We start from the raw sequence: 27,681 nt of genomic DNA on the forward strand, positions 1-27,681 counted from the left end.
ATGTTTGTACACTGGATATATTTTATTATGAGGAATTTTACCTATTTTGAGGTTCCGGGGAAGAAGGGTGGATCCAGAATGAGGAGGGTAGGGTAAGTCCAAACTAGGTATCGTAACTAGTTTTCTGCCTCCATTTGTGAATCCCATAATAATAAACCACGAAACTGCATCCCAATCCTTTTAGGAACAAGTATATTTAATGCTTATTGCAGGTAAATAATATTTGGATTAGCAACCTCTTTAACTCTTCTTTTTTGTAAATTTGTATAAAATTGATGATAAATTCATTGGGAGCCTGAGGATTATACGACAGATGATTCTAAGATTTCTTTCAGTGTATTACTGGCTGATATATTACTGTGGGTGAAATATTGTCAAGTAGCTTGGTCACGTGACTACTAAGTGATGGAGCTAGTATTCTACTAGGTGATTTGATTCCAAAGCTTGTACCACTCGGCTCTCTGTATCCGTGGGTTCTGCGTCCATGGATTCAACCATTCTCTGGTCGGTTGAATCTGAGGATGCGGAATCCACAGATGGGAAGGGCCAGTAGTATTGATACTGCTGTGGATTTGGTATCCACAGGTGGTCCTGGAACCGATTTCCCCGTGGATACCGAGCAGTGACTGTATTCTGAAGCATTTTGGAGGTTGCCATGGCCCACTGATAAGCAGCAAGAGGTGACAGTGGACAACTGTAAACAACAGTCGTTAGCCTGCAAGCATGGAGCCATTTGGCCTTAGACACTTCTCGTTGGTTCCTCACTGTGGTGCAGCGGCTTGGTGCTCCCGTTGATGATCCTCGCAATCTGAATTTAGTTATTTTTTTCTCGATACGTTCTCTATTCAAAATGATTAAACTTTCCAAGTTTTTGCTGAAGAATAAACTTTTAATTTGGGAAATCTGCTTAAGTGGCATCAATTTCTGAATAATAAATTGATATAGAGATAAAGTTTTATGACATGAACATTTCAATAAATCAGACTGGTAGCCTTCCATTGGTCTCAGTGAGCTTTAAGTGTTACAAGCTGTTGATACTTATGTTATTTTTTTTGTTTCATGTGATCAAATTACATTACAGTACTTTTTAAAGTAGAAAACTCACTTTAATCACTTCAATCATAATAGCACATTGTGACTCAGATCTTTAATTCTGTACAGTTACAGCTTAGATTCACATCACATGCTTATTATTGGAACAAGAAAATGCTAATTTACATGAAGGTTTTTATATTAAGTTGAAAAACAGGATTTATCTAGTCTTTTCGCTCATTAACCTAGAAGGGGAAGTGTATTTTTTTTAAAATCTAAGACAATTGTATTACGTATTAATTCAAAGTTTTTATAAAGCTACTTTCCTTAATTTCTATTATATTTTTCCTGATTTACAAACATTGGAACTATAGAAAGAAGCAATTGGAATTTTTTTTGAATTGTAGTTAACAGTAAAGATTTATCTTAAAGGATATAGTAGCTTAATTAATCATTTAATAGTAATGTAGTATAAATCTTACTCACATGTTCCATAATTTTACTTTCCAGTAAGATGAAATAGCGAAAAGCTGCTGAAAGTCAGTAATTTTCACATCTTGTACAGTTGATTGCATTTCTAGACATTTTACTTATTGACATGCTTTCAACAGCCTAAAAAAAATCTGCCACTCTTCCCAATCCATGAGGCCGGTCACATTGAAGAGAGAGTGTTTGAAAGTGAGGTTACCATTGTGAAATGGATAGGCAAACTAACAGACTCACTTTGGGATTTTTCTTTATGTAAAGGTTTAGTTATGTTTCCAGTTATATTCAGATTCTTAGTCCATGAGGATCTACCAGTAGCTTCAGTTAGCTTTTTAAGAAATCGATCCAATATGCAAAAGCAAAAACAAGTAGACACATTGGCCTAACAAAAACCTAGTTGTGCTATATTTGGGCTTATGAATATGTGACCTAAATGCCATTGATACCAATGGTCTGAGTTAGAGGCTCAAAACATGAATAGGGGAGAAAAAAACAGAAATAGAAAGGTAGTAGAAGACCATTAAAGGGGATGGTAGGGAAGGAGGAGGATCTGGTGATAGTCATAATTTATTAAACAGTTTTGTTGCCTCCATCTGTAAATCTAGCTATATAAAGCATTTTAGAAAAATTACCTAAACTAGTTAAGCCATTGTCTGTTAGCCCAGGAGACTTTTTACATTTACAGTATTTCTGTTCTTTCTTGGTATTGTGTTGGTTTATTTATTTAAGAAATATTTATTAAATGCTTGTTATGTATGTTAACACTGAGCAAAGGTACTAAGGATGCAAAGAAAAAAAGTCATGATTTTGGTTTTAAAGAGTTTTATCTAGTACCCTGAAGAAATATCCTAAGATCTTGATATATCTTCCGAATTATCCCAAGTTATATTATGCTTAGTTCTGTGTGTGATGTGCATGACAGCTTTTTTATTCACACAAGTTGATTAATCTAGGCTGTAGACTAATGAGCATAGAGCATAATGAGGTAGCGTTTAATGAGCATTAGCCTTGGCATCAGATGTGGCGTCTGATCTTGTTTATGCTACCTCTTCATTGTATGACCTTTGTAAATGTACGTGTAAGCCCAGTTTCCTTACCTGTTAAATGGGAGTAATAGCTATCCTTACACTGTTGTTGGGAGGATTAAAGGAGATGAAGTAAGTAATGCACCTGGCTCAGTTCTTAGTTTTGTAAACGGTGGCTGCTCTTATTGTGCCGGATAAGAATGATTCCATTCCTTTCTTACCCACTGTAAATTAAAACTAAAAGCTTGTCTACATATTGAGAGACTGTCTCCCTACTATAGCTTTCGAGACAAGTGATTCTGCGCCTTTGTGACATTTTTGGTTGTAGCCTGTCTCACCTTGGGCTCCATAAGAGAATTAATGCCTACAGGAAAAGAGTGACTACTTTCTCATTTCTCTTAAGAATAATGTGTATAGTATCACCATTCCAGATGCATAAGGTGAGTAGTGAATGTATTACATATAATGGAAGCGTAGTGAATGTATTACATATAATGGAAGCATCAGGGATTAATTCTTTTGCTGAATCCCAGGATGCTAGTACTATATCTGACTATTGGAGAAGTGCTTCAAACTTCTGAAAGTTACGGAAATAAAAGTTGTTACAAAGCACACTTTCCTCTTTCTTAATGGGGGCAGGGAATATGTAGAAGGAATGTAGTGTCATGTAGCAGTTTGTTGATACTCCAGAATACAACCATTTCCCTAATCAAATGATTCTGAAACTCTTTCATTGTAAAGATTGTTTTAGACAGGCATAATGCCCTGAAGACCATCTGTTCCATGCTCGGTCCCATATGGGACTGAACACTTACATCCTTAGAATGAATGGAGTTAATCAGTTTATTTTAAATAAGATAATGAGTCAGTACCTGTTTTTTAAGTTTCAAAGATTCATTGAACTGGATTTTGAAATCTAGTTTAAAAGTTTCAAAACTAGTGTTTTGGGAATACTAGTTCTTCAAGTAAAAAAAAAAAAAGTTCTAGAGCCCAAGAATTTGGGGGAATGCTTTTTGACTTACACATCTTAGAGATGGACATTGCATTTTAGTTTATTGAAGATTGAGAAATTCTGCAGAAGGGAGACAGTTTTACTTATTGACTCCAACTCCTTTGAACATACAGCACCTGTTAATGTCCTATAGACCCGGTGTGTTTTGGAATACACTTCGGGAAATATTGATCTGCTTCATTTTATATGTGAGAATATTCTGGGTCATATAGCTAAGTGATGGCAGGCCTCAACTGGATCCCATCTCTACATTTATTATTCTACGTGAACAGTTCTTTTTCTGCTCTACCACCCTCTTTTCTGTAAGTATTTGATTTATTTTAGAAATAAAAATATAATTGTCATGTGAAAGTATATACCAAGTATATACCATCTGGCAGAAGTTTAAGAACATATTTTGAGAAGTATAGCACTGACATATTTGCAGCCTCATTTAATTGGCCCTGTCATTGTGAATGGTTTGCAGATCTTAGGGATGGCCTTCATACGAGTTTACTATATTCCTGGGGGAAATCTAGTTAACTCCATAAACATTCAAAGATAGGGAAGCTAATCAGAATTGGTTCTATGCTTTCATTAGTAAAATATAGAAATTTTACTAACTTTGTTTTTCTTATGCTTTAGAGTTAAAGCTTGACATTGCTAACAAAGGAGCCAATTAAACAGTCTCATCTCCCATTTATCCATTTCCCACGTTACACTTATTTGAGCAATGGAATAAGAAAGGAGTACCGAAAGGGATGTCAAATTCTGAGAAAAATTGAAGTCTTCTGGGAACTAAAAGGATTTATCAAAGGAGTGAAAAGAATGGGTATTGGAGATGTTCCTGAAGATGTATTAGTAGATTAAGGTCTTTTTGGCTCTTTTGGGAATGTCTTTGAAGATAGACCGCCATAAAACTGCAGGAAGTCAGAACTTTCAGAGTATTAATACTAGCTGCATTCGGCAGTATCAGAGATTTGATTCAAGTTTTGAAGGAAGAACGGAAAAAGGTTTTTTTCCTACTCAGAAATACTGTAATCTGGTATTCTGAGTAAAATTTAAAGGAGTGCCTTATTAAAACCTGTGAAGGAATATACATGAATTTCATTTCTTCGAGGAGGTATGTCCACATTTGTCGTTTTCTCACTTGCTGAACTGAAAACTTGAGTTCTGGTAGCAGTGGCACTTTCAAGGCCTTAACCCAAGATCTGTGATGGCTTTGCAAAGTTGTGTTGATAGCCCATACAGTGTTAACTAAACTTCATGTATCTGTTTTATATCAAATCATATTTCTTAAATTGTTGATTATTGATGGTGGTGATATTCTTTTCCCTTCGTACCTTTTCACCATATTCTTTTTGGCAGTATTTTCCTTTCCAAGACCTGGATTGTGACTGTAAAATCTTACTTACAAAATGTTTGGAAAGTAGAATCGGCTGTGAAAGCTGTGAATGGTTGGTAAAATACCAGGATTAAAGGTTTGTTCCAGGATTTAAATTTAGTATATAGCATATCAGGTTAGGCATTTTTTATTTTTCTGGTTTGTAGTTTCATTACTGTGTAGATATTAACTACCTGATGAGTATTTGACAAACACAGGCTTTCTTAGTTTCTGATGGTTTACTGACCTGGGCCCTGAAGTTCAGGATGCCCTCTGTCTAAGACTTATGGATGTGTTGGCCTTATGCCTTTCTTTTTGTCACTGCAGGCTCAATGGCCAGACAAGTTATATAACTTAGAATAGGGTAGATTAAAGGTGTTATTTGTAATTAGATATTTGTCCTGTCTTTTCAAAAGCCTACCCCATTTTATTGATAAAGAATTTGAAAGCATCCTGTTCTTGTATAAAGTGCTGAGTGCTTCTGATACCATACTTCCATTGAGATGAGTGTATTTATATTGATTTTTATTAGACTCAGGTTGGGACGAGGAAGGGAGTGACCTTCCTTTGATTTTGTCTTTGTGTACAGAAGAATTTGAGTAGATATAGTGAAAGCTATCTGTAAGTAATATTTAAAATATATTAAAATTGAGGACAACTACAACGTCCATACTGAATATTATACACTCAGTGACAAACTAAAGACTGTTCTCTGGGTAGCAGAATTGAGCTCTGAATTAGTAGAGAATAAAATGCAATTTGTTATTGCTAGATCATTATTCTAATCATGCTTGTAACAAATGATGACTTAAATTATAGAATTATATAATGTACTTTATATAATTTTTAAAGTACATTAAGGTAATTGAACTCATTAAACTCTTTGAGGTTTTTATACATGTAAGAGAGTATCCTATATATTTATTTGTTAGGCAGGTCAATAGATATGTGACATATAAACTAGAAATTAAAATTCTGCATTTTGCTTTTTTGTAGATACTTTAAAGATGAGAGGAATTTTGGATTACCTTTTCAACAAAGTTTTAGATACAGGTCTTTTAGTATCAGTAGAAACATCTGTTGTTCCTAGATATTTATGTTGTTGATATTGAGTTTTGCTGTATTTTATTTCTAACTCTTATTGCCTTGTCAAACTTTCCTGGGTTGATAGAAATGGCAAAGCAAATAACTGTCAACTGATCTATGTTTAAATGAAATAGAAGGAGAGAATTTCAGAATTCTACTTAAAACATTTAATCTAGCATTTTATCATATACTAAGTATTTTGAAAGAAAATAATTGTTAATCAAAATAATATGATTTGGAAAAGTATAAAATTAGTGAAAACTGAGGATCTTGGAGACAAACTGGTTTTTCAGTTTCCTGCTCTACAGCCTACTAGGTGTGTGATCTTAGCCGAGTTACTTTACTATGTGCCTTAGTTTCCTTATCGGTAAAACTGTGATGATTGTACTGTGTATGTCATTGAGTTATTGTGAGGATCAAATGAAGCAATATATATTTTATATATATATATATAATGCATAATATATTGCTGTATGCTAAGCTCTCGATAAATGTTAACAAAATTAAACAAAAGTTTATGTATGAATATTGTAACTGATTTTATAAGTGAAGGTATATTATTTGGGAGTTTTATAATTTGACTTTTAGCAAAAAAATGTTAGAGGGATATTCATGGTGCTATACGTTGTTTCTTATGGAAGTTTTTAGGGAAAATGAGCAGAAAATTTTATTCCTTCCATTTTTATTATGCAGGAATAAAAATTCATACATGGTAATTTATTTTTATTTTTTTATTGGAGTATAGTTGCTTTACAATGGTGTGTTAGTTTCTGCTGTACAGCAGTGTGAATCAGCTATATGTACACATCTATCCCCTCCCTGTTGGACCCCCGACCCCTCCCAACCCCGCCAATCCCCCCCATCTAGGTCACCACGGAGCACTGAGCTGAGCTCCCTGTGCTATACAGCAGGTTCCCACTAGCTAGCTATTTTGCACATAGTAGTGTGTATACATACATGGTAATTTAAATTTGAAGACTTTTTAAGCTACTTACTCTATTATATGTTTGCTTTAGTCTAAAGTTAATTTCCACTCTAGTTTAACATAAACATAATTCAGTTTTTCTCTTTGTAGGAGAGAAGATATTTTTTGATCTCTCATACTTTCTTCTGAATCAAAGTTCTCTGTATAGAGAACTATTTATCAAAGAAATTAAAAAGCATAAGCAAGGGCTTCCCTGGTGGCGCAGTGGTTGAGAGTCCGCCTGCCGATGCAGGGGACACGGGTTCGTGCCCCGGTCCGGGAAGATTCCACATGCCGCGGAGCGGCTGGGCCCGTGAGCCATGACCGCTGAGCCTGCGTGTCCGGAGCCTGTGCTCCGCAACAGGAGAGGCCACAACAGTGAGAGGCCCGCGTACCGCAAAAACAAAAGCATAAGCAAGACTGTCACCATCTGATTACTTTTCTGATATTAGTACAGAACATAATGCTGTCATTTCCACTAGAATTAGTTTTTAAAGAAAGATCGGAGTGAACTTTCTATCAATAAAAATTGTAGATTTATATTTCTTCTCAGTGAACATTCCATAGGTATGTCACATATTCAGAACCTTTTGTTTTATATTTTTAACTTTATTTTAAAATAAATTTAGACTTAACGTTGCGAAAATAGTACATAGAGTCCCCGTATACCTTCACCCAACTTTTCCTAATATTCATAGAAGAAATATAGAAATCAGGAGTTAACATTAATACTAACCAATCTGTAAGCTTATTTGCATTTTGACCATTGTCCATTAAATCACCCTTTTTTGGTCCAGGATCCTATCTAGAATTTTACAGTGTACTTAATTGTCATGTCTCTTTAGTCTCCTTCAATCTGGGCTAGTTCTTCATTCTCTTTGCCTTTTGTAACCTTGACAATTTTGAAGAGTACTAGCTAGTTTGAATATTGCTGAACTTGTGTGTCTGATGTTCTCTCTTGGTCAGATTGAGAATTATATATTTTTGGAAAAAGATTCCACTGAAATGATGTTATGTCTGTGTCAGTACATTATATCAGGAGTTACATGATATCGATTTGTCCCATTACTGGTGGCGATAAAAGATGATTTGGTTAAGGAGGTGACTGCCAGGTGTCTACACTGTTGATTTACTCTTTTTCCCTTTGTAAATGATAAGTGTCTTTGGGGAGATATTTTAAGACTATGTAAATACTGTTTCTCAAAATACTTCCACTAATTTTAACATAAAATTATGTTCACTAAGGTTTTCTTTGTTTCAAAGAACAGAGCCTTTTTCATTCAAAGGAGGCAGTGGTCAATTTAAATGTTTCTGTGTTTAGTCATCTTGACCCTGAAGTTGCCTTTTTAAAGGCAACTTGATTCTGAATTCTTTTTATAGTCGGTATATATTTTTATGATTGCCTTTTATCTTTTATTCTATAGAGCATTAACTACTCTAAAAATGTATTGTGCATTTTCTTTTTATTACCTGTTTTACTTCCTCATCTTATAGTCAGTGGAACATGAGGACATAATTGGATTAGCTATTTTTTTTTTTTTTTTTTGTGGTATGCGGGCCTCTCACTGTTGTGGCCTCTCACTGTTGTGGCCTCTCCCCTTGCGGAGCACAGGCTCCGGATGCGCAGGCTCAGCGGCCATGGCTCACGGGTACAGCCGCTCCGCGGCGTGTGGGATCTTCCCGGACTGGGGCACGAACCCGTGTCCCCTGCATCGGCAGGCAGACTCTCAACCACTGTGCCACCAGGGAAGCCCAGGATTAGCTATTTTTTTCTTTTCTATCTTTGAACAAACACTTGACATTTAAACCTAGTGGAGTAACTTGAATCCCAATAACATTTCGGGATAGTATCTTTTCCAAAAGGATGAAGAGAAAATATATTGGTAAATCTTGGAATTTGGTTAGATATTGATTTCTTAAAACAATCTAATAGGGTTTTTCACTTTCATTACAACTTTCTTCTCTGTTAGGTAATTGCTTTCCATGCTGTGCATTCCTTAAAGTTCCAGGCTTTCTTCCTTATTTTAGTGTTTATAAGGTGTATCCCATTTGACAATATATACAAGGTTCTGGTTTAGATAGAGCCTTTTCCTCCAGAGTCAGTACAATACCGTGGCTAACTAATTCTGAGCAAGCTGGGCTTTGTTTGTCTGTCTGCTTTTTGACACGATCTCTCACTTTTTAAAATTGAAAAATTGAAATTGGGTGTTCTGGCAATATCCGGTTTGGTTTTTTGTTTTGTTTTTTTTTACTAATTTTAGGTCTGGAAAAGAACATTAGAAAATCTATAACGGGTGTTGTAATTTAGCTAAAATTTGTGTCACCTCAGGATAATACCTTTGACGTTTCTGCTGATCATATTTAGAAATTAATCCTAGAAGCTGATGAGCCCCAAAAGAGAATCCAGGGAACTAATACACTTTCAATAGTTTTTATTTCCTTTAGGATAAGAAAGTTTAACTTTAGATACCAGCCACTTGACAAAATTCTGCTTACTTTTTGTTTCTTGACCGGTAGACTTCGTTCATTTGTAAAATGTTTACTGAATTTATTTAATTCGGTGTATAGTGTAGGGGCTGGAGATGCAAAGACTCACTGCTTCTCTTAAGGATGTTCTTTCATTTTCTTCTTAATGCCATCTGGGGCTGATCTGGACACTGGGAGGGATTTGTGGGAAATTCTTATTCTTTTTAGAAGTGCCTTACAACTAGTAACAGTGAATGATAAAAGGTGAATAAGAAAAAGATATTACTGTGTCCTGCTCCCAGTTTAGAGTAGTAGAATGTTTTGTTTTATAAATAATCTGTAAATCTATAACTTAATAATTCCGACTTCAGATTGGTCTTCTATAACACAAGTGAATAGAAATCATAGTCTTTGTAGAAATGTGTTACCTTCAATTTCATTGCTTAAAAATGATCAGGTGTAGCTTTCCCTCTTTCATTGATATTAGAAACGCTTAAAAGTAATAAACAGTATATGCTCATTTAGTAATTTAGTATTGAGAACAAATATTGCAAATAGTCTAGTTTGTACATTTTGGGAGAATTTCTCAGAGTGGTATTTATATATAAAATACTTAGATTGTTTCTGATTTGAATGTGACTTGATTTTCAGTAAGAATCTTTAAACTTTTAAGTATTAATGGAAAATATTAAAATCGTAGATGAATAGACCTTCTAACACCTTGTTTGAGTTCCTTTGTGGCATTTCAGCATTGCTGATTTTATTAGCTTTGGTTTGGAATTTCTTCTTTAGTGGTTGAAATGCAAGCCCTGCAGTGGAGTAATTTCTTTTTTCCCTCTTGAAACATCACATAGAAGAATGCTGTATACTGAAACAGAATTAGGGTAGGTCCTACTATGTCATTCTTGTGAGCCTCCATCAGTAGTAGTCTTGCAAAGGCTGTCCTTTCTTGTTTGAATAATGATCTCATTTTGAAAGTGCCTTTACATTTTTCTACATAAGTGATATGATACACTATCTAATCCACAGTCTTCATAGATTATTAACTCCTGAAGCAAGAGAGATGCAGCTGTCCTCAATGATTCAAAATAATTTCTATTTAGGGAAATTTGTTTAATTTTTTTTTTGAGTATGAATATGTTGAATCCACAAGTTTTGGCATACTTCAGGCAGAGCAGAGAAGTTATATCCTGAAAGTAATCTGACTTGGGAGAAGTTTATAAGTGGATCTATTATTTCTTCAGCCAACTCTCATATTTAACTTACCCTATAACCTAACCTAAGGACTTTTTTTTTTTTTTTAAATCTAAGTTTGTTGCATTTTTAATTTATATACTCTGTGGGGTCTGGTAAATAAGTCAAGGGTTTGGAGCTCCTACTGAAGGAGAAATTGTAAACTTAGACCATTATTAATCTGAGCAAGATACGATTTCTTGGGAGTTGTTTTTCATTTTCAAAGTGAAGTGGGCTTCTGAACTTAAATTACCAAATAATTCTGTTCCATAATGGAATGCTCCCCTTTTGCCTGTATTTTCAATCAGATATGTTGTTACTAATTAGTGTTTAAGAAATGAAGGAAAACTGGGAAATTTGGAAAATCATATCTTGTTTATAGTTTCTGAATATATTTTAAACTGTATCTTAATCAAAGTAGTTAAGTTTTACTTAGATCTCGTTCATTTGGGAGTCTTTAATAATTTTCACGGTTTATATTGCAATATTATTAGATATGAAAAAGAATGATTTGTCAAGAAAATTGATTAGAAAAGGCTGGAGGATGATTGTTTAATAATTTTAAAAGCACTTTTGTAGCACCTGTTTCCACTGTATAGGTCCAATGAAAATAAGTAAAATAGCTCTGATGTATCAATTTTAAGCTCATCTGTTAAAAAGCCACCTCTTAAGAACTCCAGCTGTGGAATACTCTGCTCTTCGATTTGTGAGTTTGGGACCCTTGCAAGTACCTAGTTCGATTGTATTTCTTGAGACATTCAGTATTCAGATCTTTTTCTTTTTTGTGCTCCTTTCCTCTTGCCGTCCCTCATGTTCCTACTCAATGTGATTCTACTGCAGAATACTGTTTAAAGACTTCAGGATTTAAAATCTGTTGGAAACTTACAGTGGAAAATAGCTCCACGTAGGCTCATAGCTTTTGTAGTTATTTGTTTGGTACCTCATGTTGGATGGCAGTTTCACCCCCTTGCCTTCTTTAGATTTGTTTTTTCATTTCTTTGCTTAAATTCTGGAAATTACAGATTTGATGGTTAAATTTGTAGGTTTTCTTTTCTTAGTCCAAACTGTTTACATTATTCACTTGTAGAGACTTGAATATATTCCTAAAGTACGGAAGGGTTATTAGCTCATTCCTTCATCTTCAGGCTTTAAAAAAAAAAACAACATTTAGTCTAACTGTTGTTAGGTAATGGAATAACCATTCCTTTTCAGCTGCTGGCATATTTCCAAACTGGCCGGCAGAGCCAGGAGGAAATGGAGGCATTAAAAACTAACTTTGGTTGGTTGCCACCTTCTTAGTGCTGAGACTATAACCTTTGTTGGTTGATTGATAGAGAACAGGAGAGCACAATCCTCGTTCCACTAACAGGTAAGGAACCCTTGTGATGACCAGTTGGTGTGAGAGAGACATTATTTGATAGCATTTTTTCTTAATTTATCCCCAAATATAACATGTCCCTGAAGTCGCATAGTGTGACTGCCTGTGTTCCATCCAGCAGGAATACGCAGCACCCTTCTGTTTAGAGTGAGATCTGAAATTTAATACTCATGTATCACTCTGTACCACAAAGTATAATTGATCTGTTTTCTACGGTTAAAATTTATCCTGCAGTCCCTGTAACTTTAAATACCTATCTGTCTGTCTTATTCTCCTTTCAGCTTTTCCTTGCTGAGATGCTGTGTCCTTTGAACTTCCTTCTCTTAGTTACCTAATCTCTATAATAAAGTAAACTATTTTCCAGTATCTTTATCATCATCTGTTATTTGGGTATATCTTACTGCTTAAATTTCTGCATTGTAGCCATTAATGATTATTTCCTGGTCCTTCTTGACCCCAAACCAAATGATCATGTGTTTGAAAAAAGATTTTTAGTCTGTATTGCCTGTATCCGCAATTCTGCCCTCCCGCTTTTAAATATGAGTGCTTGAAGAATAAATCTTTTTCAGTGACAGTAGTCATAGCTTGATAAAATTCAGGTTTCGTTTTATATTGCTATAATATGGGACTGTAGTCTGATTAACTCTTTAAATTACTGAAAACTTAAAAACTGAGAACAAATCCAGCTTCTTAGACAATTCCCAAGGTTTAGTGGTATTCCCGTTAATATGCTTGATTATTCTGTTTCTACTTTGCAATCCGTCTTCTTCTCTTTGACAGAAGAGTTAATTGGGACTTCCTTGATATATCTGAGGTCGAGTGCCTTTCCCTGTCCCTTTAAGACAACTGATCTTGTTTTCCAGTCCTAATTGATCATTTTTGGATTTGGTCTTCCACTTGAAGTTGGGTGGTTTGTCCCAGAACATGTTACGGCTTAGACCAAGATAGGTCCCTTCTTAATAGTGACTGAGGAATGAATCATTTGTGGTGACAGACTTCTAAAATTCAAATTAAGAAGGCACTAAGGAAAGTATGCCCAAATGTAGCTCCTTTTTATCCTGAGGATAAGTCATTACAAGCTCAAATGACCAGAGAATGTAATTTCTTAATAAGAATTTTTTCTTAAATCTATATTCAGCTCTCTATTTCAGTGCTTCTCTCCTACCAGAGGTGCAAGGAGTGATCCTAGAACCACAGATACAGCCAAGACCACGGAGAGCTTTTGACGTCAGGGGTCCACTTTCTCCACTGAACCCTTGGAGGCAGAATATCCAGCTTCTGGAGAGAGTTGGGAAAGGATAATAAACAAGTGGGTGCTTTCCATTATTTACTTGGGTTTATTTATAGACTGGAGTGTCCTTCCATTGCCCATTTAATTCTACTGTTAAACTCCTTGGGTTCATAGAAGAACCAAGTGGGGCTGCAATCTGTTTGTTTTTCTAAGAATGCTAACTAGTGCCCGTTCCAGAAAAGAGACCTAAAATTTATTTTAATTTTCTCTCCAGATAACTAAAGCAGTGGGTGATTTGGGGGTACTTGATTTGGTGAATGCCTGTGTAGTCCACAGGAATTTTTAAAAGGAAATATTTGCCCATTTTAGCCTTTACTGGTATTAGTGTACTAAGTGCTCTTTTATATTCCAGTATTTAAGAAGTTTCTTTATTTCGTCTTTGGGCAAGCTGGGCATCTGAATTCTCCTAATTTACACAGTCTGATGTCCAGGTGTTATCCTACCATGTTAGTGAGAACTTTTTGGTCTTTTTCCTACCTCAAACTTCAGGACTTCAAATTAAGTAGATCTTTAAACAAGATGCAATGATAGTACCATTACGGTTTTACTGTCAAGTCTAGGCTTCATTCTTTAATAAGATACATACGAATGAATATGAGTTTCAGGATATAACAAGGCAAAAGAGCCTTTTCCTAGATTTTCCCCATGGCATTAAGATGGTTTTCTCTTAGTTTCTTTGATGCCAAGGGTAGGATTTGATTCCAGGAAGTTCTTATCACCTGCAGTGGGTAGAACGTGAAGTTGGTGCCTTTGGCAGGTTTTCATTTCTCCTTGGTGGATCCCTTCTGTGACTCCAGGTATCTTGATAATGGGAGACCGGTTTATTTGTTCTCTAATTGCCCAGATTTCTTTCAACTGGTAAACATCATACTTCAGCAAAAGGAACTCTTCTAGCAGAGCCTTCATGGATGATATCTGTCACACATGCAGCAGCTGCAGTTTGGAAGGCAGTGGTGAACGGAGCCACGCATTATATCTAGAAGACACAAGGATGAGAGAGCCACCTGATCTTGCCATTGATAAACTTTAAGATTTACTCTGGTGTACTCTTGGTCTGGAAACGGAAAGGCTCAAATAATGACGTAATTTTTTCAGATTGGAATTTTACATGGCCATGAAAATAATTCCTTTTTATTCAGAAGACTGAAATAGAGGAAGCATGAGAGACACCTTTCTTTAAAAAGCAGCTCTCTGTATCTGTTTCACTTAAAAGATTTGTGGGATTGAAAATCACCTTAATGAAGCAGGCAGACTTTTTATTTTTTAGTAGTCTGGGAGATCCAAAAATCGTAATGAAACTGTCTTTTGTTGCCTGACACTGAAAGGAACTAGGAAATATAAAGGGTGAACTTCTTAATTATTCCCAAATTACTTTTAATATTAGGATGCACTTTTTAAACTTTTTCTAGTCTTGGACCTTATTCTTATTTGTCAAATCAACAAAGATTCCAGCATAGGAGTAGAGACGTCTTTGAGTTCAGTCTTCTAAAGTAGTAAATACCTGTTAAACTTGAGGTATCGTTCTGCATTGCAGGCGTTCTAAAGTTGAATGATAACTGAAAAAAAAGAGGTATTTTATAGAGCAAAAGCGATTAGTAGTAGTAGGATAAGCCTCTATGTGTGAATAAGTGTTGCAAGATAGTTATCCAAACTTATCGATAAATTGATGGCGGTAGTGATCAAAATGTTTTATTTCTCTTTTTGGTATCTATTTAACTGGTCAGTCGAAAGCTGTTAAAGAAGTTTTTAAAAGTTATGCAATGCTGCCAGTTTGTTTTATTTGGTATAAATTTTAAGAATAGAAATTCTAGAGATAATAATATGGAAGCATCTAAATGTCTTAGGAATCTTAAAGGTTTTGGAAACCCACATTTGCTAGATTATAACCTGGCCTTCAGTCTTCTCGGCTATTTGTGAGGCCTGTTTTCCCCTCATTTATTATAAATAAACTTTTGTATGTACAGTACTTAAAAGTAAGTTTAAAAGATCAATTTGAACTAAAATTTCCCTAGAGAGCTCTGAATTCCCATAAACAATTACAGCTTTTTACTCTTGATTTGTTTCTGTTAAAAGTTAGTACGATAGTTGTTACAAACACATATAAATTAAAAAACAACTACTCAACATTTTAGAAAGAACTCAGGGAACTGAAAGTGAGATTCGCTTGGAAATTTAGTTGAACTCTTTGAACCACAGTACAAACGAGTTTATGGCCTGTGAGGTTATTAGCCTTTTGTTTCAGTTTTGAAGAAGTGATTTAAACTCTTAATCCCATTAATCTCATGCTTTGATTAAATTTTAGCTTTGTTCCTTAAAGTGTGCAAAAGAAATGAAGTGCATTTCTATTCATCTCATGCCACTAAAAACTATTTAAAAGTGAAACTTGATGTATATTAATGTGAACTGATGTGTTTAAACTTTTATTTTGATACATTTTCCTTTCAGATTTTTAAATATTTCGTGTCACAATATGCAATCCTATATTTTTCAGTGTTTATTTTATGGATATTACTATAAGCTAATTTTTTTTCTAGAATGACTAATTGTGTAATATTTGTATTATGTGATCATTTGAAAAACTAATAAATATTTTCTCCATAAAAAAATGCACTTACTGATAAATGGCTTATTTTTCTTTCAGGAGTAGAAAATGGAAACTACAACAGTATTTTTAAGTGTATTTTAATTTTATGTGTCTTCTTCTAAGTATTTCTGAGTATATATCCTATCCTTGTATATGTTGAACTCTTTTGAGAAAAAAAATTATTTTAAACTGTTGAATTAAAATGATTCTCCTTGGGTCACCCAGTGCCAAATGTAGGAAATAGGTGATTTATTTAGTCTATTTTTGCATTTTCCTGATTAGCTTCATCTTAGCTTTGTTTCCAGAATTGGATTGTTTTAGATGCCGTTTTTATATGCCAGTTTTGCAAACCATTAAAACTCTTGAGCTAATATCATAAATACCAGGAGTAATATGGTCACATCTTTTAAAGTGAGATCTTGATAAACAAAGACCCTCACAAAATAGCATACAAAAGACAGTTCCTCTATTCAGAAAAAGAATATTTGAAAATAACGGCTGATTGGAGAGCTACCCAATTTGTGGGTGCTGTTAATAGGAGAAGAAAATGTTTTATATTTTAATGTTCTCCTTGAACAAATAATTGTAGGAGGGGAAATCTTAGAGTCTCTTGCTTTTAACCTTATCAAAACAACATGGAAAAGGATAACATTGGGTTTTAATGATTCTTGTCTTTATATCTACATAAACTTAATCAAAGCCACTGGAACAATTTACCTTTCCTATGCAGAGTCTGCTAGAAGCAAGAGGAGATTTCCCTTTTGATTTGAAGAAAACTCATAAGAAGTGGACTCCTAAAATTAAAAATGAACATTATGATAGGGTCCTAGGCAAGAAATAAAAGTTTGATTAATGACAATTTGCGGATTAAAATGAAAGAATTTGGCTCCCTGAAGAAATTATGCTCTGAAAAATGAGAATTATAAAAGGAAATTATGATTTAGAATAGCTACTATATTTGTGGGGGGTGGTGGCGGGAGAGGAGCTAAAATTCTTGGCTTTATTAGTCTGGTAAGTTTGGGAAAGATGAGTAAAGATTGTGTGGATAAAATTTTGCTTTTAGATTTAAAGCTATTAAAAGGTTTACAGACATAATGTATTTCTATGGAAGATGGAAGGCTGTATTTTCCTTGAATACAAAAAAATTTATAAGTCTTACCTATATGTGTATAGAAGGGTAGGGTTGGGGGGTTAAATAAAAATCTTGCACTGGAAATTTCAAACATATTGTAAAAATAATGGTGAAATGAGAGTTTTAAATAATTTTCATTACAGGGACTTTTCCCTACACTGTCAATAGCTTCAAAATAAAAACATTACAGAATGTTGAACATGGCTTTATCTCCGAGGTGTAAGAACGTAGGCTTATTGTTTCACCATGATTCATGGGATTAGCTATAGGAAAAAGTTTTGTTTTGTTCTTTAGTGAGGAAACAGTTTTATTTTAACATAGCTTCTGTTTTAAAAAAGGTAACGGTAACGTAAGCAGTGTGACTGCAAAGTACTGACCTTGTAGCTTATTGTTAAATATGTGCACAGATCTTACTGTATTTGCTGTATTGAAACAATTGAGCAAAATGTCAGTGCCTAGATGTCTAAGTGATTTCTTGATTTTTTAAAATTCAGGTATTTTTATTTCCCATTTAAAAAAATTCACATTAACGCAGTCCTGAAATGTGAAAGATTTGTGTTTCCAAAATAAGCACATAGGTGCTCTTTAAAGTTTTTTCCCACTAAATGTACATCTAAGGTAATAAGATCACTGCAGTAAAAAAACGCTAGGGAACTATGAAGGGCGCATCGGAGTTTTCAGGAATTACGATCAAAGGGATCTCTACTCAAGAGGTAAGGTATGGCATAGGTAGAAAAAGTGTTCAAAATGTGTTCAGTGCAATGTCTGATGATAAAGTAAACTACAACAGATATCCTTTGATTTTCAGACAGATGTAGAATTAGGAAGATAATTTTTCTTAAGAATCTCAGAGAAGAGCAATGGATAAACCACAGATTTGTTTTTGCATGACTTTGGAGTGCATTTAGAAACAAATATCTGCAGACGTTGTACCCTTTTGGTACCTGGCCTGAATATATCCCATGGCATCTCCTACCCTTGCTCTCGTAATGTTTAATTTAGTATTTCTTAAGCCCTGAGAACTGTTAAAATATTGTACTTCGAATGGAAAGTTGAGTACAGATTCCTTGAGGTTATTGCCTGGCTTCATGTTTGCTGTGTCTGCCTGTTTTTGTTCAATGAAACCTAGAATTTAGAAAACAGTAGCTGTACTGAGGAATTTTAACTTCGGTTTGAGAAATTAGAGTTTTATAAACATTCACTTACACTGTAATTCGGGAATCTGTTATATTAAGGATTAAGAAATAATATTGTTGGCTAGTATATAAAGTTGTTCAGACAAGAAAGTTATACTGTTGTTCTGTAAGGTATATTAAATAGGTTCAAAGAATCAAGTGTTAGCATAATATGTAGTATATCTAGAAACAAAGGAAAATGCAGTATTCAGTACAGGTGAGCTAAAAAAATGATTTAGAATTTTTTTCTAGAATTACTAGTATAATTTACTCAATAGATGGCAGTATAGAAAACAGAGTAACCTTCCATCCTATCTTTTTGATTCTTTTTATAAGGACATCAGCTCGTGGACATTTGGCTTTTATTTAAGATAGTTTGCTGTCTGTTCTGCATTTGCCTTTATGCAGAGCAAATGATCATATTGCTGTGATCTAGTGACAGCACTCACTACATCAGTGAGGTAGCTGATTCCATGTTCAGGGATGCTCTGATGGTAAGAAGTTGACCCAGAATATGCTTCCATGTCATTTTTTATTTGAAAATTACCTTAGAAATTAGCTAGATTAGCATCCTTATCTGTAAAATAAAGTATGTAAAATTTTACATACAAGATAATTGATATCTGGGAACAATACATGTATTTCTAATATCACATAGTTTATTAAAGGTCTGCTGTAGGATTCAAGTCTCTTGACTCCAGGCTCAGAGATCTGTACTGAACTGTACTTTATTGCCTCATCATGTTAGTCCTAGTTCTGGGCAACGTAGAGTATTGCCTCATCATGTTAGTCCTAGTTCTGGGCTGGGCAACGTAGAGCGAGTCGATGCCCTTCACATATGATAGTCTTCAGGTATCTTAAGATGGCTGTTATACTCCATCAATTCCAAGCGCAAGTTTCCCGCCCCCCCAACAGAGTAAGCACACCTCCATTTTTTTTTTGCTCTTATTCATGTAGCATGGTTTTGAAATCCTTAAGAGTTTTGTCAGTCTCTGAACATGCTTCAGTTTATTCTTCTTAACGTGTGACACTGAACCAACACAGTACACGCTCAGCTTGTGTTTAGCCCTGTGACTCATACCATTTTGTTTATCCTTACGTATTTAGCCAGTCAGGTGCTTAATTTTACGAGATTCTCTTGGACAAAAGAGTTACATAGTGATATACAAAAAATTTTGTTTCAAAAAATTAGGCCGGTACAGACTAATGTGCACAGTTCAGAGGAAGAGAAAAAAATTCACTCAAGGTAATAGCTAAGACCTTGAGAAAGCAATCAAAGAAGTACCATCTTCATTTCAATTATTGCTTAATTTTGACTCATATAACTATAAATTCCATATTAAATGGCTTGTGTAATGTAAAATGTTATTTTTCAGGTTGTCCTTAGTAATTTAAGAGGAGCCAGGCCCTTTGGAGCTAAACTGTTGACACGGCACTGACATTGAGAAGAAAATGAACTTGTGTTTAGTAACATAATTAAAACTAGAAAGGAAAGTCAGTGCTTCAGTGGAGAAGTTTGAGATACACCCCAAACAGCTGAAGATGGTGGAGCAGTGGCCCTGGAAGTCTGAGAGTGTGACCAAAATTCTAATGAAAGCACAGTCTTATGTTGCTTCTTGAAATATAGTGCAAATACTCAAGCAACGTTGTTTTGGTATAACAGTGTTTTAAGTTACCAGTTAAATAGCTTTTCCCCCCCAGATTTTAAATTGAGCTCCAGGAAGACACAAGGTGTTTATTTAATGGTTGCATGTACTTTTAGGGTATGCGTACCTTTGAGAAATACTGGTTTGAGACAGGTTGTGTTCTACCTTACCGGAGTTAGAATTTGGGGACAAATGAGGGAGAAGGAAAAGAACAACCATTTACATGCCTACTCTGTGCAGCTTTTGCTAAGTGCTTTACATATATTTATCTCATTAGATCCGGTTGACCTATGAGAAAGGTAATTTTTTATTTTACACACAAAGATGCTGAAACTCAGAGGTTACAACGCCTGCCCAAGGGCACATAATCAAGCAATGAAAATGGGGTTTAAAAGATTTATCAAAATCTAAAGAATTGTATCACACCATTGATTGTCAAATATCTTTGCCAAAAAGAATGCATATTCTCAGGAAAATTTCACATAGAACCTCAGTGTTTAAAGTAGATAAAAGGGATTTTTGATTTAATATGCATTTTTTGAGAGTAGTTTTACAGAAAAATCGACCAGAAAGTGCAGTCCTCCCCCTGCCCCCCCCCCATTTATACAATTTTCCTTACCATAGTTTGCTCTATTGTTGACATCTTGTGTGGTGTATTTTGTTACAATTAATGAACTAATACTGATGCATCATTATTAGTTGAAATCCATAGTTTACTTTAGGGTTCACTCGTGTCATACAGTTCTACAGGTTTTGCCATATACATAATGTCATGTATCATAATTACAGTGTCATACAGAATAGTTTCACCTGCCTACAAATGGTGTTCCACCTCTACTCATCCTTCCCTTCCCGCCCCTCCCCACCTCCGGCAATCTGTAGTTTTGTTTTTAGCCTTCTCAGGCTGGTTTCCTTCATTTAGCGATATACAGTGTCTTTTTGTGACTTGATAACATATTTCTTTTCATTACTGAATGGGATTCCATCATATAGTTTTACCACAGTTTGTTTAGCCATTCATCTTTGAAGGACATCTTGATTGCTTCCAATTTTTGGCACTTATGAACAAAGTTGCTATAAACATTTATATGTAGGTGTTTGGAGGACAGATTTCAACTCATTGGGAAAAATACCTAGTAGTGAAATTGCTGGATCTTACGGTAAAGCCTATGCCTAGCTTTGTGAGCAACTGCCCAGCTGTCTTCCAAAGTGGTTGGACTATTTTGCCTTCCCACCAGCAATGAACCAGAGTTCCTGTTGTCCTATCTCCGTGCAGGCGTATGGTGGTGTCAGTGTTTTGGATTGTAGTCCCACTGATAGGTGTATAGTTGCATCTTACTGTTTTATTTGCAGTTCTCTAATGATACTATTTTCCATCTGTATATTCTCTTCAGGGAGGTGTCTTTTCAGATCTTTTGCCCATTTAAAAAATCAGTTTTCTTTCTGTTGAGTTTTAAATGTTTTTTGAATGTTTTTGATATCAGTCCTATACCAGATAAGTGTTTTGCAAGTATTTTCCCCTAGTCTGTGGCTTGTCTTCATTCTCTTAACAGTGTCTCTTAGAGAGCAGAAGTTTTAAATTTTAATGAAGCCAACTTCATCAATTTTTTTTCTTTTTTCTATTTTGTGCTTTTAGTGGAGTATCTAAGAACTCATTGTCAAACCCATGGTGACCTAAATTTTCTCCTATGTTATCTTCAGGAAGTTTCACAGTTTTGAGTTTTACCTTTAGGCCTGTGATCCATTGAGTTAACTTTTGTGAAAGGCCAGTGTTTAGGAAAAGACTGTCCTTTTTCCTTTGAATTTTCTTTGCTCCGTTTTCAAAGATCAATTGACTATATTTGTATGTATCTATTTCTGGGTTCTTTATTCCATTCTATTGGTCTGTTCTTTTGCTGATACTACACTGTGTTGAATACTATAGTTTTTCGGTATGTCTTAAAATTGGGTGTCAAACTTCTAACTTTGTTCTTCAGTATTGTACCTACTATTCTAGCTCTTCTACCTTTTCATATAGACTTTAGAATCAGTTTGTCTACAAATGACTTGCTGGGGTTTTTATTGGGATTGCATTGGATCTAAAGACCAAGTTGGGAAGAACCGACATCTAACCATATTTAGTCTTCCTATCTATGAACATGCAGTTACTCTCCATTTATTTAGATCTTTTTGATTTCTCATCAGCATTTTGTACTTTTTCCTCACAGAGACACATTTTCTTAGATTTATACCTAAGTATTTTTTTTTTTTTTTTGGTGCTAGTGCAAATGGTGTATTTTAAATTCCAGTTGTTTGTTGCTGATATATAGGAAAACAATTAACTTTACCTATATCTTGCAACCTTGCTATAGTTGCCTACTAATTGCAGGTATTTTTTCCTTGCTTTAGGGACTTTCGTATACACGGTCATGTCTTCTGGAAACAAAGACAGTTTTATGTTTTCCTTCTCAGTCTTTATACCTTTCACTTCCTTTGCTTATTGCATTGGCTAGGACTTCCCACAACAATGTTGAATAAGAATGGTAAGAGGGGACTTGCTTGTCTTGTTCATGATATTGGGTGGAAAGCATCTAGTTTCTCACCAATACGTATGATGTTAGCTGTAGGTTTTTTGTAGATATTCTTTATCACATTAAGGAAGTTCCCCTCTAGTTCTGGTTCCTCAAAGGTTTTTTGTTTGTGTGGTTTTTTTTAAATCATGAATTGGTGTTGACTTTTGTCAAATGCTTTTTCTGTACGTATTGATATGATCATGTTTTTTCTTTAGTTGTTAATGTTTCTAATTGATTTTTGAATACTAAATCAGCTTTACATATGTAGAATAAATGGAACTTGGCCATGGTGTATAATTCTTTTTTTCTTTTTAAATTAATTAATTAAATTACTTTTTTGGCTGTGTTGGGTCTTTGTTGCTGCACGCAGGCTTTCTGGTTGCGGTGAGCAGGGGCTACTCTTCGTTGTGGTGTGCAGGCTTCTCATAGCGGTGGCTTCTCTTGTTGCGGAGCATGGGCTCTAGGCGCACAGGCTTCAGTAGTTGTGGCACGTGAGCTCAGTAGTTGTGTCACCCGGGCTCTAGAGAGCAGGCTCAGTACTTGTGGCGCACGGGCTTAGTTGCTCTGCGGCATGTGGGATATTCCCGGCCCAGGGCTCGAACCTGTGTCCCCTGTATTGGCAGGTGGATTCTTAACCACTGCGCCACCAGGGAAGCCCGTGTATAATTCTTTTTACATGTTATTGCATTCAATTTGTTGATATTTTGTCAAGGATTTTTGTATCAAGGTTAATGAGACACTGGTCTGTAATTGTCCTTTCTTGTAATGTCTTGTCTGATTTTGATATTAGACTTGCCTCATAGAATGAGTATGAAAGAGATTGTATACAACTGGTGTCATTTTATTCAACATTTGGTAGAATTCATCAGTGAAACCATCTGGGCTTTGTATTTTCTGCTTGGGAAGGTTATTAATTGTCAATTCAGTTTCTTTAATAGATATAAGCCTTTTCAGTTTGTTTCTTGTCTAACTTTTGGTAGATTATATCTTTTAAGGAATTGGTTCATTTCATCGAAGTTGTCAAATTTGTGGAGATAGAGTTGTTCATAATACTCCTTACTGTCCTTTTAATATCCATGGGATCAGTAGTAGTGGCTCCTCTTTCCTTTGTGATATTAGTGGTTTGTGTCTTCCTTCATTTTATTTGTTAGCCCAGCTAGAGATTTATCAATTTTATTGATAAAATAACCAGACTTTGGTTTTGTTGATTTTTCTCTGTTTTACTGTTTTCAGTTTCATTGACTTCTCTAATTTTTATTTCTTTTCTTCTACTTGCCTTAGGTTTATGTCGCTCTTCTAAGCACTGTTTTTGCTGTATCCCAGAATTTTGATAAATTCTTTTTTCATATTCTTTTAGTTTGAAATATTTAAAAGTTTCTTTTGAGACTTTTGAAACCAATGTATCATTTAGAAGTGTTGTTTAATTTCTAACTATTAGGGGTTTTTCATTTATCTGTAAATACTTGGTATCTTACTAATTTTAGTTTAATTCCCTTGTGTCTGAGAGCGTACTTTTAGTATGCTTTCTATTCTTTTAAAATTTTGTGGTGTCTTTTATGGCCCTTAATCTTGGTGAATTCTCCATGTGAGCTTGAGAAGGTATATTTTGTTGTTGTTGGATGAAGTAATCTTTAGATGTCAGATCCAGTTGATTGATGGTGCTGTTCAGTTCAACTGTCTTTATAGATTTTCTGCCTGCTGGATCCATCAGTTACTGGTGGAGCGGTGTTGAAGTCTTTTAAGTATTATAGTGGATTCATCAGTTTCTCGTTTCAGTTCTGTCAGTTTTTGGCTCACATATATTGATGCTCTGTTGTTAAGCAAACATATATTAAGGATTGTTACATCTTCATGGAGACTTGACTCCTTCATTGTTTCGTAATATGCCTCTCTTTATCCCTGATAACTTTTCCTTGTTCTGAAGTCTGGTTTTCCTGAAATTAATGTGGTTATTCTAGCTTTCTTTTTTTTTTTTTTTTGGTACGCGGGCCTCTCACTGCCATGGCCTCTCCTGTTGTGGAGCACAGGCTCCGGACGCGCAGGCTCAGCGGCCACGGCTCACGGGCCCAGCCGCTCCGCGGCATGTGGGATCTTCCCGGACCTGCGTCCCCTGCATCGGCAGGCAGACTCCCAACCACTGCGCCACCAGAGAAGCCCTATACTAGCTTTCTTTTAATTAGTATTATCACAGTATCTTTCTTATCCCTTTACTTTTAATCTACCTGTATCTTTGTATTTAATGTGGGTTTTTTATAGACAACATACAGTTAGGTCTTTCTTTTTTTTAATCCATTTGACAGCCTCTGTCTTGTAATTGGTATATTTCAACCATTTACATTTAAAGCAATATTGATGTAGTTAGATTTATATCTATCTTGTTTGTAACTTTTCTGTTCTTTGGCTTTGTCCTTTTAAAATTTATTTTGCCTTATACACTATTTCTGTCTTCTTTGATATTAAGTATAATTCCAATTTAGTTTGAGTCCTAACATTTACACGTAGTGGTGCTTTGCTAGATGCCTTCTAAAAGCATTTCACTACTTTAATTTGATTCATTTAATTCTCTTGAGCATCCACTTACCAAATTTCATGCATCTCCCAAGCATTGGAGATATTGAGATGCTTCTACCCCCATACCCTTCTTTTCAAAGGCTTTTCCCCATTGTTGTCTAGAGCCTGGATCTATCTGTTGTATCTTGTCAAGGATTTTGTGGCTTTAGTATTTTCTGTGAGCAAATTTCCCTCTCTACTGGATCATTCCCATCACCATCTAATTATGCTGTCATATGTTATCTTAAGAAAAGGAAGCGGGACTTTATGGCAGTCCCGTGGTTAAGACTCTGCACTTCCAATGCAGGGGATGTGGGTTCGATCCCTGGTTGGGGAACTAAGATCCCGCATGCCATGCGGTGTGGCCAAAAGAGGAAAAAAAAGAGAAAAAAAAAAAGGAAGCCAACTTGACCTTTTCTTCACCCTCTAACTTCTACTGCAGTCTCTACTCACATTTATTACCAAGAATTGTCTACTCATATTGTTACAATTTCTCAAATTTTATTTACTTCTCAGTCTATCCCGATGTGGCTTTTGCATCTCAGACCACTGTGACTGCTCTTATCAAAGTTGCCCAGGTCCTCCCTGTTGCCAGATCCCCTGGATGCTTACCTGTGCCTTCTGACCTCTTAGCAGAATTCAGTGTACTTGAACACTCCCACCTTCTGAAATGCCCTTCTCAGTCCTTGAGTTTTTCCTCTCACCTCTTCTTCCTTTGCACTTAGATGATTTTATCCATTCCCATGGCTTAATACTTTTTCTTTTTTTAACTCCCCCAATTTTTATCCCCTGCCCAGCCGCCTCCTCAAAGCTCGTCTTGATATCCACTTGGATATCAAGTGGTTTAATTAAACTACTTAAATTAAAAAACATGTCCAACCTTGGACTATTTTTCTCTTCATCTCAGTGCAGAATCATGATGTTCATCTCATGTGAAAAACCATGGAGTGGTCTCTTCCTCACCTCCCATATACAATCTATGTGTTTTTCGTTAGTCCAGTTGTTTGTTTTGGGACTTTTTTTTTTTTTTAACATTGTTACTATTGTTTACAGCAGTTTTAGGTTTACAGAAAAATTGACCAGAAAGTACAGAGAGTTTCTATATTAATTCCCCTTCCCTTGTTTCCCTTGCTACCATCTTGCATTAGTTTGGTACGTTTGTTGTAGTTGAACCAGTTTTGATACGTTAAATAGTTTACATTCGGGTTCACTCTTTGTGTCAACAGTTCTATGGGTTTTGCTAAATGTGTAATTTCATGTATCCACCATTAGGGTATTTTACCACCACCTCAGTCCCTGGCACCTACTGATGTTTTTACTGTCTCTGTAGTTTTGTCCGTCTCAGGATGTCATATAGTTGGAATCATGCAGTATGTAGCCTTTTCTGCTGGTTTCTTTCACTTAGCAATATGCGGTTAAGGATTGTCCTTATCTTTGTGTGGCTTGATAGCACATTTCTTTTTATTACGGTATAGATCTGCCAGTTTGTCCTTCACCTATTGAAGGACGTCTTGGTGGCTTCCACTTTTTGGCACTTATGAGTAAAGAAAGCTACTGTAAACATTTGTGTGCAGGTGTTTTGAGGGCGTACGTTTTCAGTGCATTTGGGAAAATACCTAGTAGTGCAACTGCTGGATCTTAAACGGTAAGCCTATGCTTAGATTTCTAAGAAACCACCGAACTGTATTCCGAAGTGGCTGTCCCATTTTGCATTCCCACCAGCAGTAAATGAGAATTCCTGTTCTACATCCTTGCCAGCGTTTGGTGTTGCCAGTGTTTTGAATTGTAGCCACTTTGATAGCTGTGTGGTGGTATCTCACTGTTTTAATTTGCAGTCCCCTAATGGCATGCTATTGAGCATCTTTTCATATGCTTATTTTCCGTCTCTATCTCCTCTTCTGTGTTGAGATAAGGCCAGTGTTTAGATTGATTATATCTTTTTCCCAATGTGGATGTTTATTCTAACACCGTTTTTTGAAAAGACTGTCCTTTCACCTTTGAATTGCCTTTACTCTTTTTTTCAAAGATCAGATCTACCTCCTAAATCTCTCTCAGACCTGTCCAACGTCTCACCATTTCCATCTACCAACTTCTGTTCCAGGCTGCCGTCATCCCTCGCCTGAACTGTTGCAGTAGGCCTCGCTGGTCTCCTTGTTTTACCTCGTGACTTCTATGTTCTTCATAGAATAGGATTTATAATGATTTTAAAGTATAAATAAAATCGTAACTGTTTCCTGCTGAATACTCAGTGCTCTTCTTTGTAAAAACTATAAAATCCAAATTCTTTATCATGGCCCATGATCTCACCTCCAGCTTTACCCTTACTCCTGCTCTCCAGCCAGCCTTGGGTTTATTTCATTTAGTCTCTAAATTGTTTATCCCCTATCTTAGGGGATTCCCAGTGACTGGAATGCCCCTTCCTCTGCTTTTAGGTCTCAGCTTAAATGTTTCCTTTTCAGAGATGCCTTCCCTAGTCACTGTAGCTAAACATGCAGTCCTACATCTTGACCTCCATTCTCTGATACTGATTCCTTCCTAGTATTTTTCTCAATTTAAAAGCATATGTTGTTTATCGATTTATTGCCTGACTTCCTGAGACCAGGGATCACGTCTGTCTTGTTTATACTGTTTCTTTGCACCTGGCAGAGTAGCTGTCACACAGTAGGCACTGAACAAATATTTCAGTGAGGAAGACGTAGGCAGCGT

General features: G+C 35.6%; 1 protein-coding gene across 4 annotated transcripts in view; it reads left to right on the forward strand.

Annotated features, from left to right (window-relative positions):
• The window catches only part of TSC22D1 (TSC22 domain family member 1), a gene marked incomplete at its 5' end in the record, with an annotated part of 135,336 nt that overhangs the window by 17,978 nt on the left and 89,677 nt on the right, over nt 1–27,681 (forward strand). Inside the window, 2 exons of one of the 4 annotated variants that reach the window (XR_013824798.1) lie at nt 13,184–13,354; nt 14,181–16,161. The exons of 1 other annotated variant lie outside the window; for it this stretch is intronic. Coding sequence is in view for 2 of the 3 variants with exons in the window: in XM_079902678.1 (XP_079758804.1) it covers nt 13,184–13,271 (88 nt within the window). Of the gene's footprint in view, nt 1–585; nt 6,426–13,183; nt 16,162–27,681 lie in introns of those variants that run through there. 2 more of the 4 variants (XM_079902678.1, XM_079902679.1) reach the window with 2 other exon arrangements.

This window comes from Stenella coeruleoalba (genome assembly GCF_951394435.1).
Source record: "Stenella coeruleoalba genome assembly, chromosome: 18".
NCBI lineage: Eukaryota > Metazoa > Chordata > Mammalia > Artiodactyla > Delphinidae > Stenella > Stenella coeruleoalba.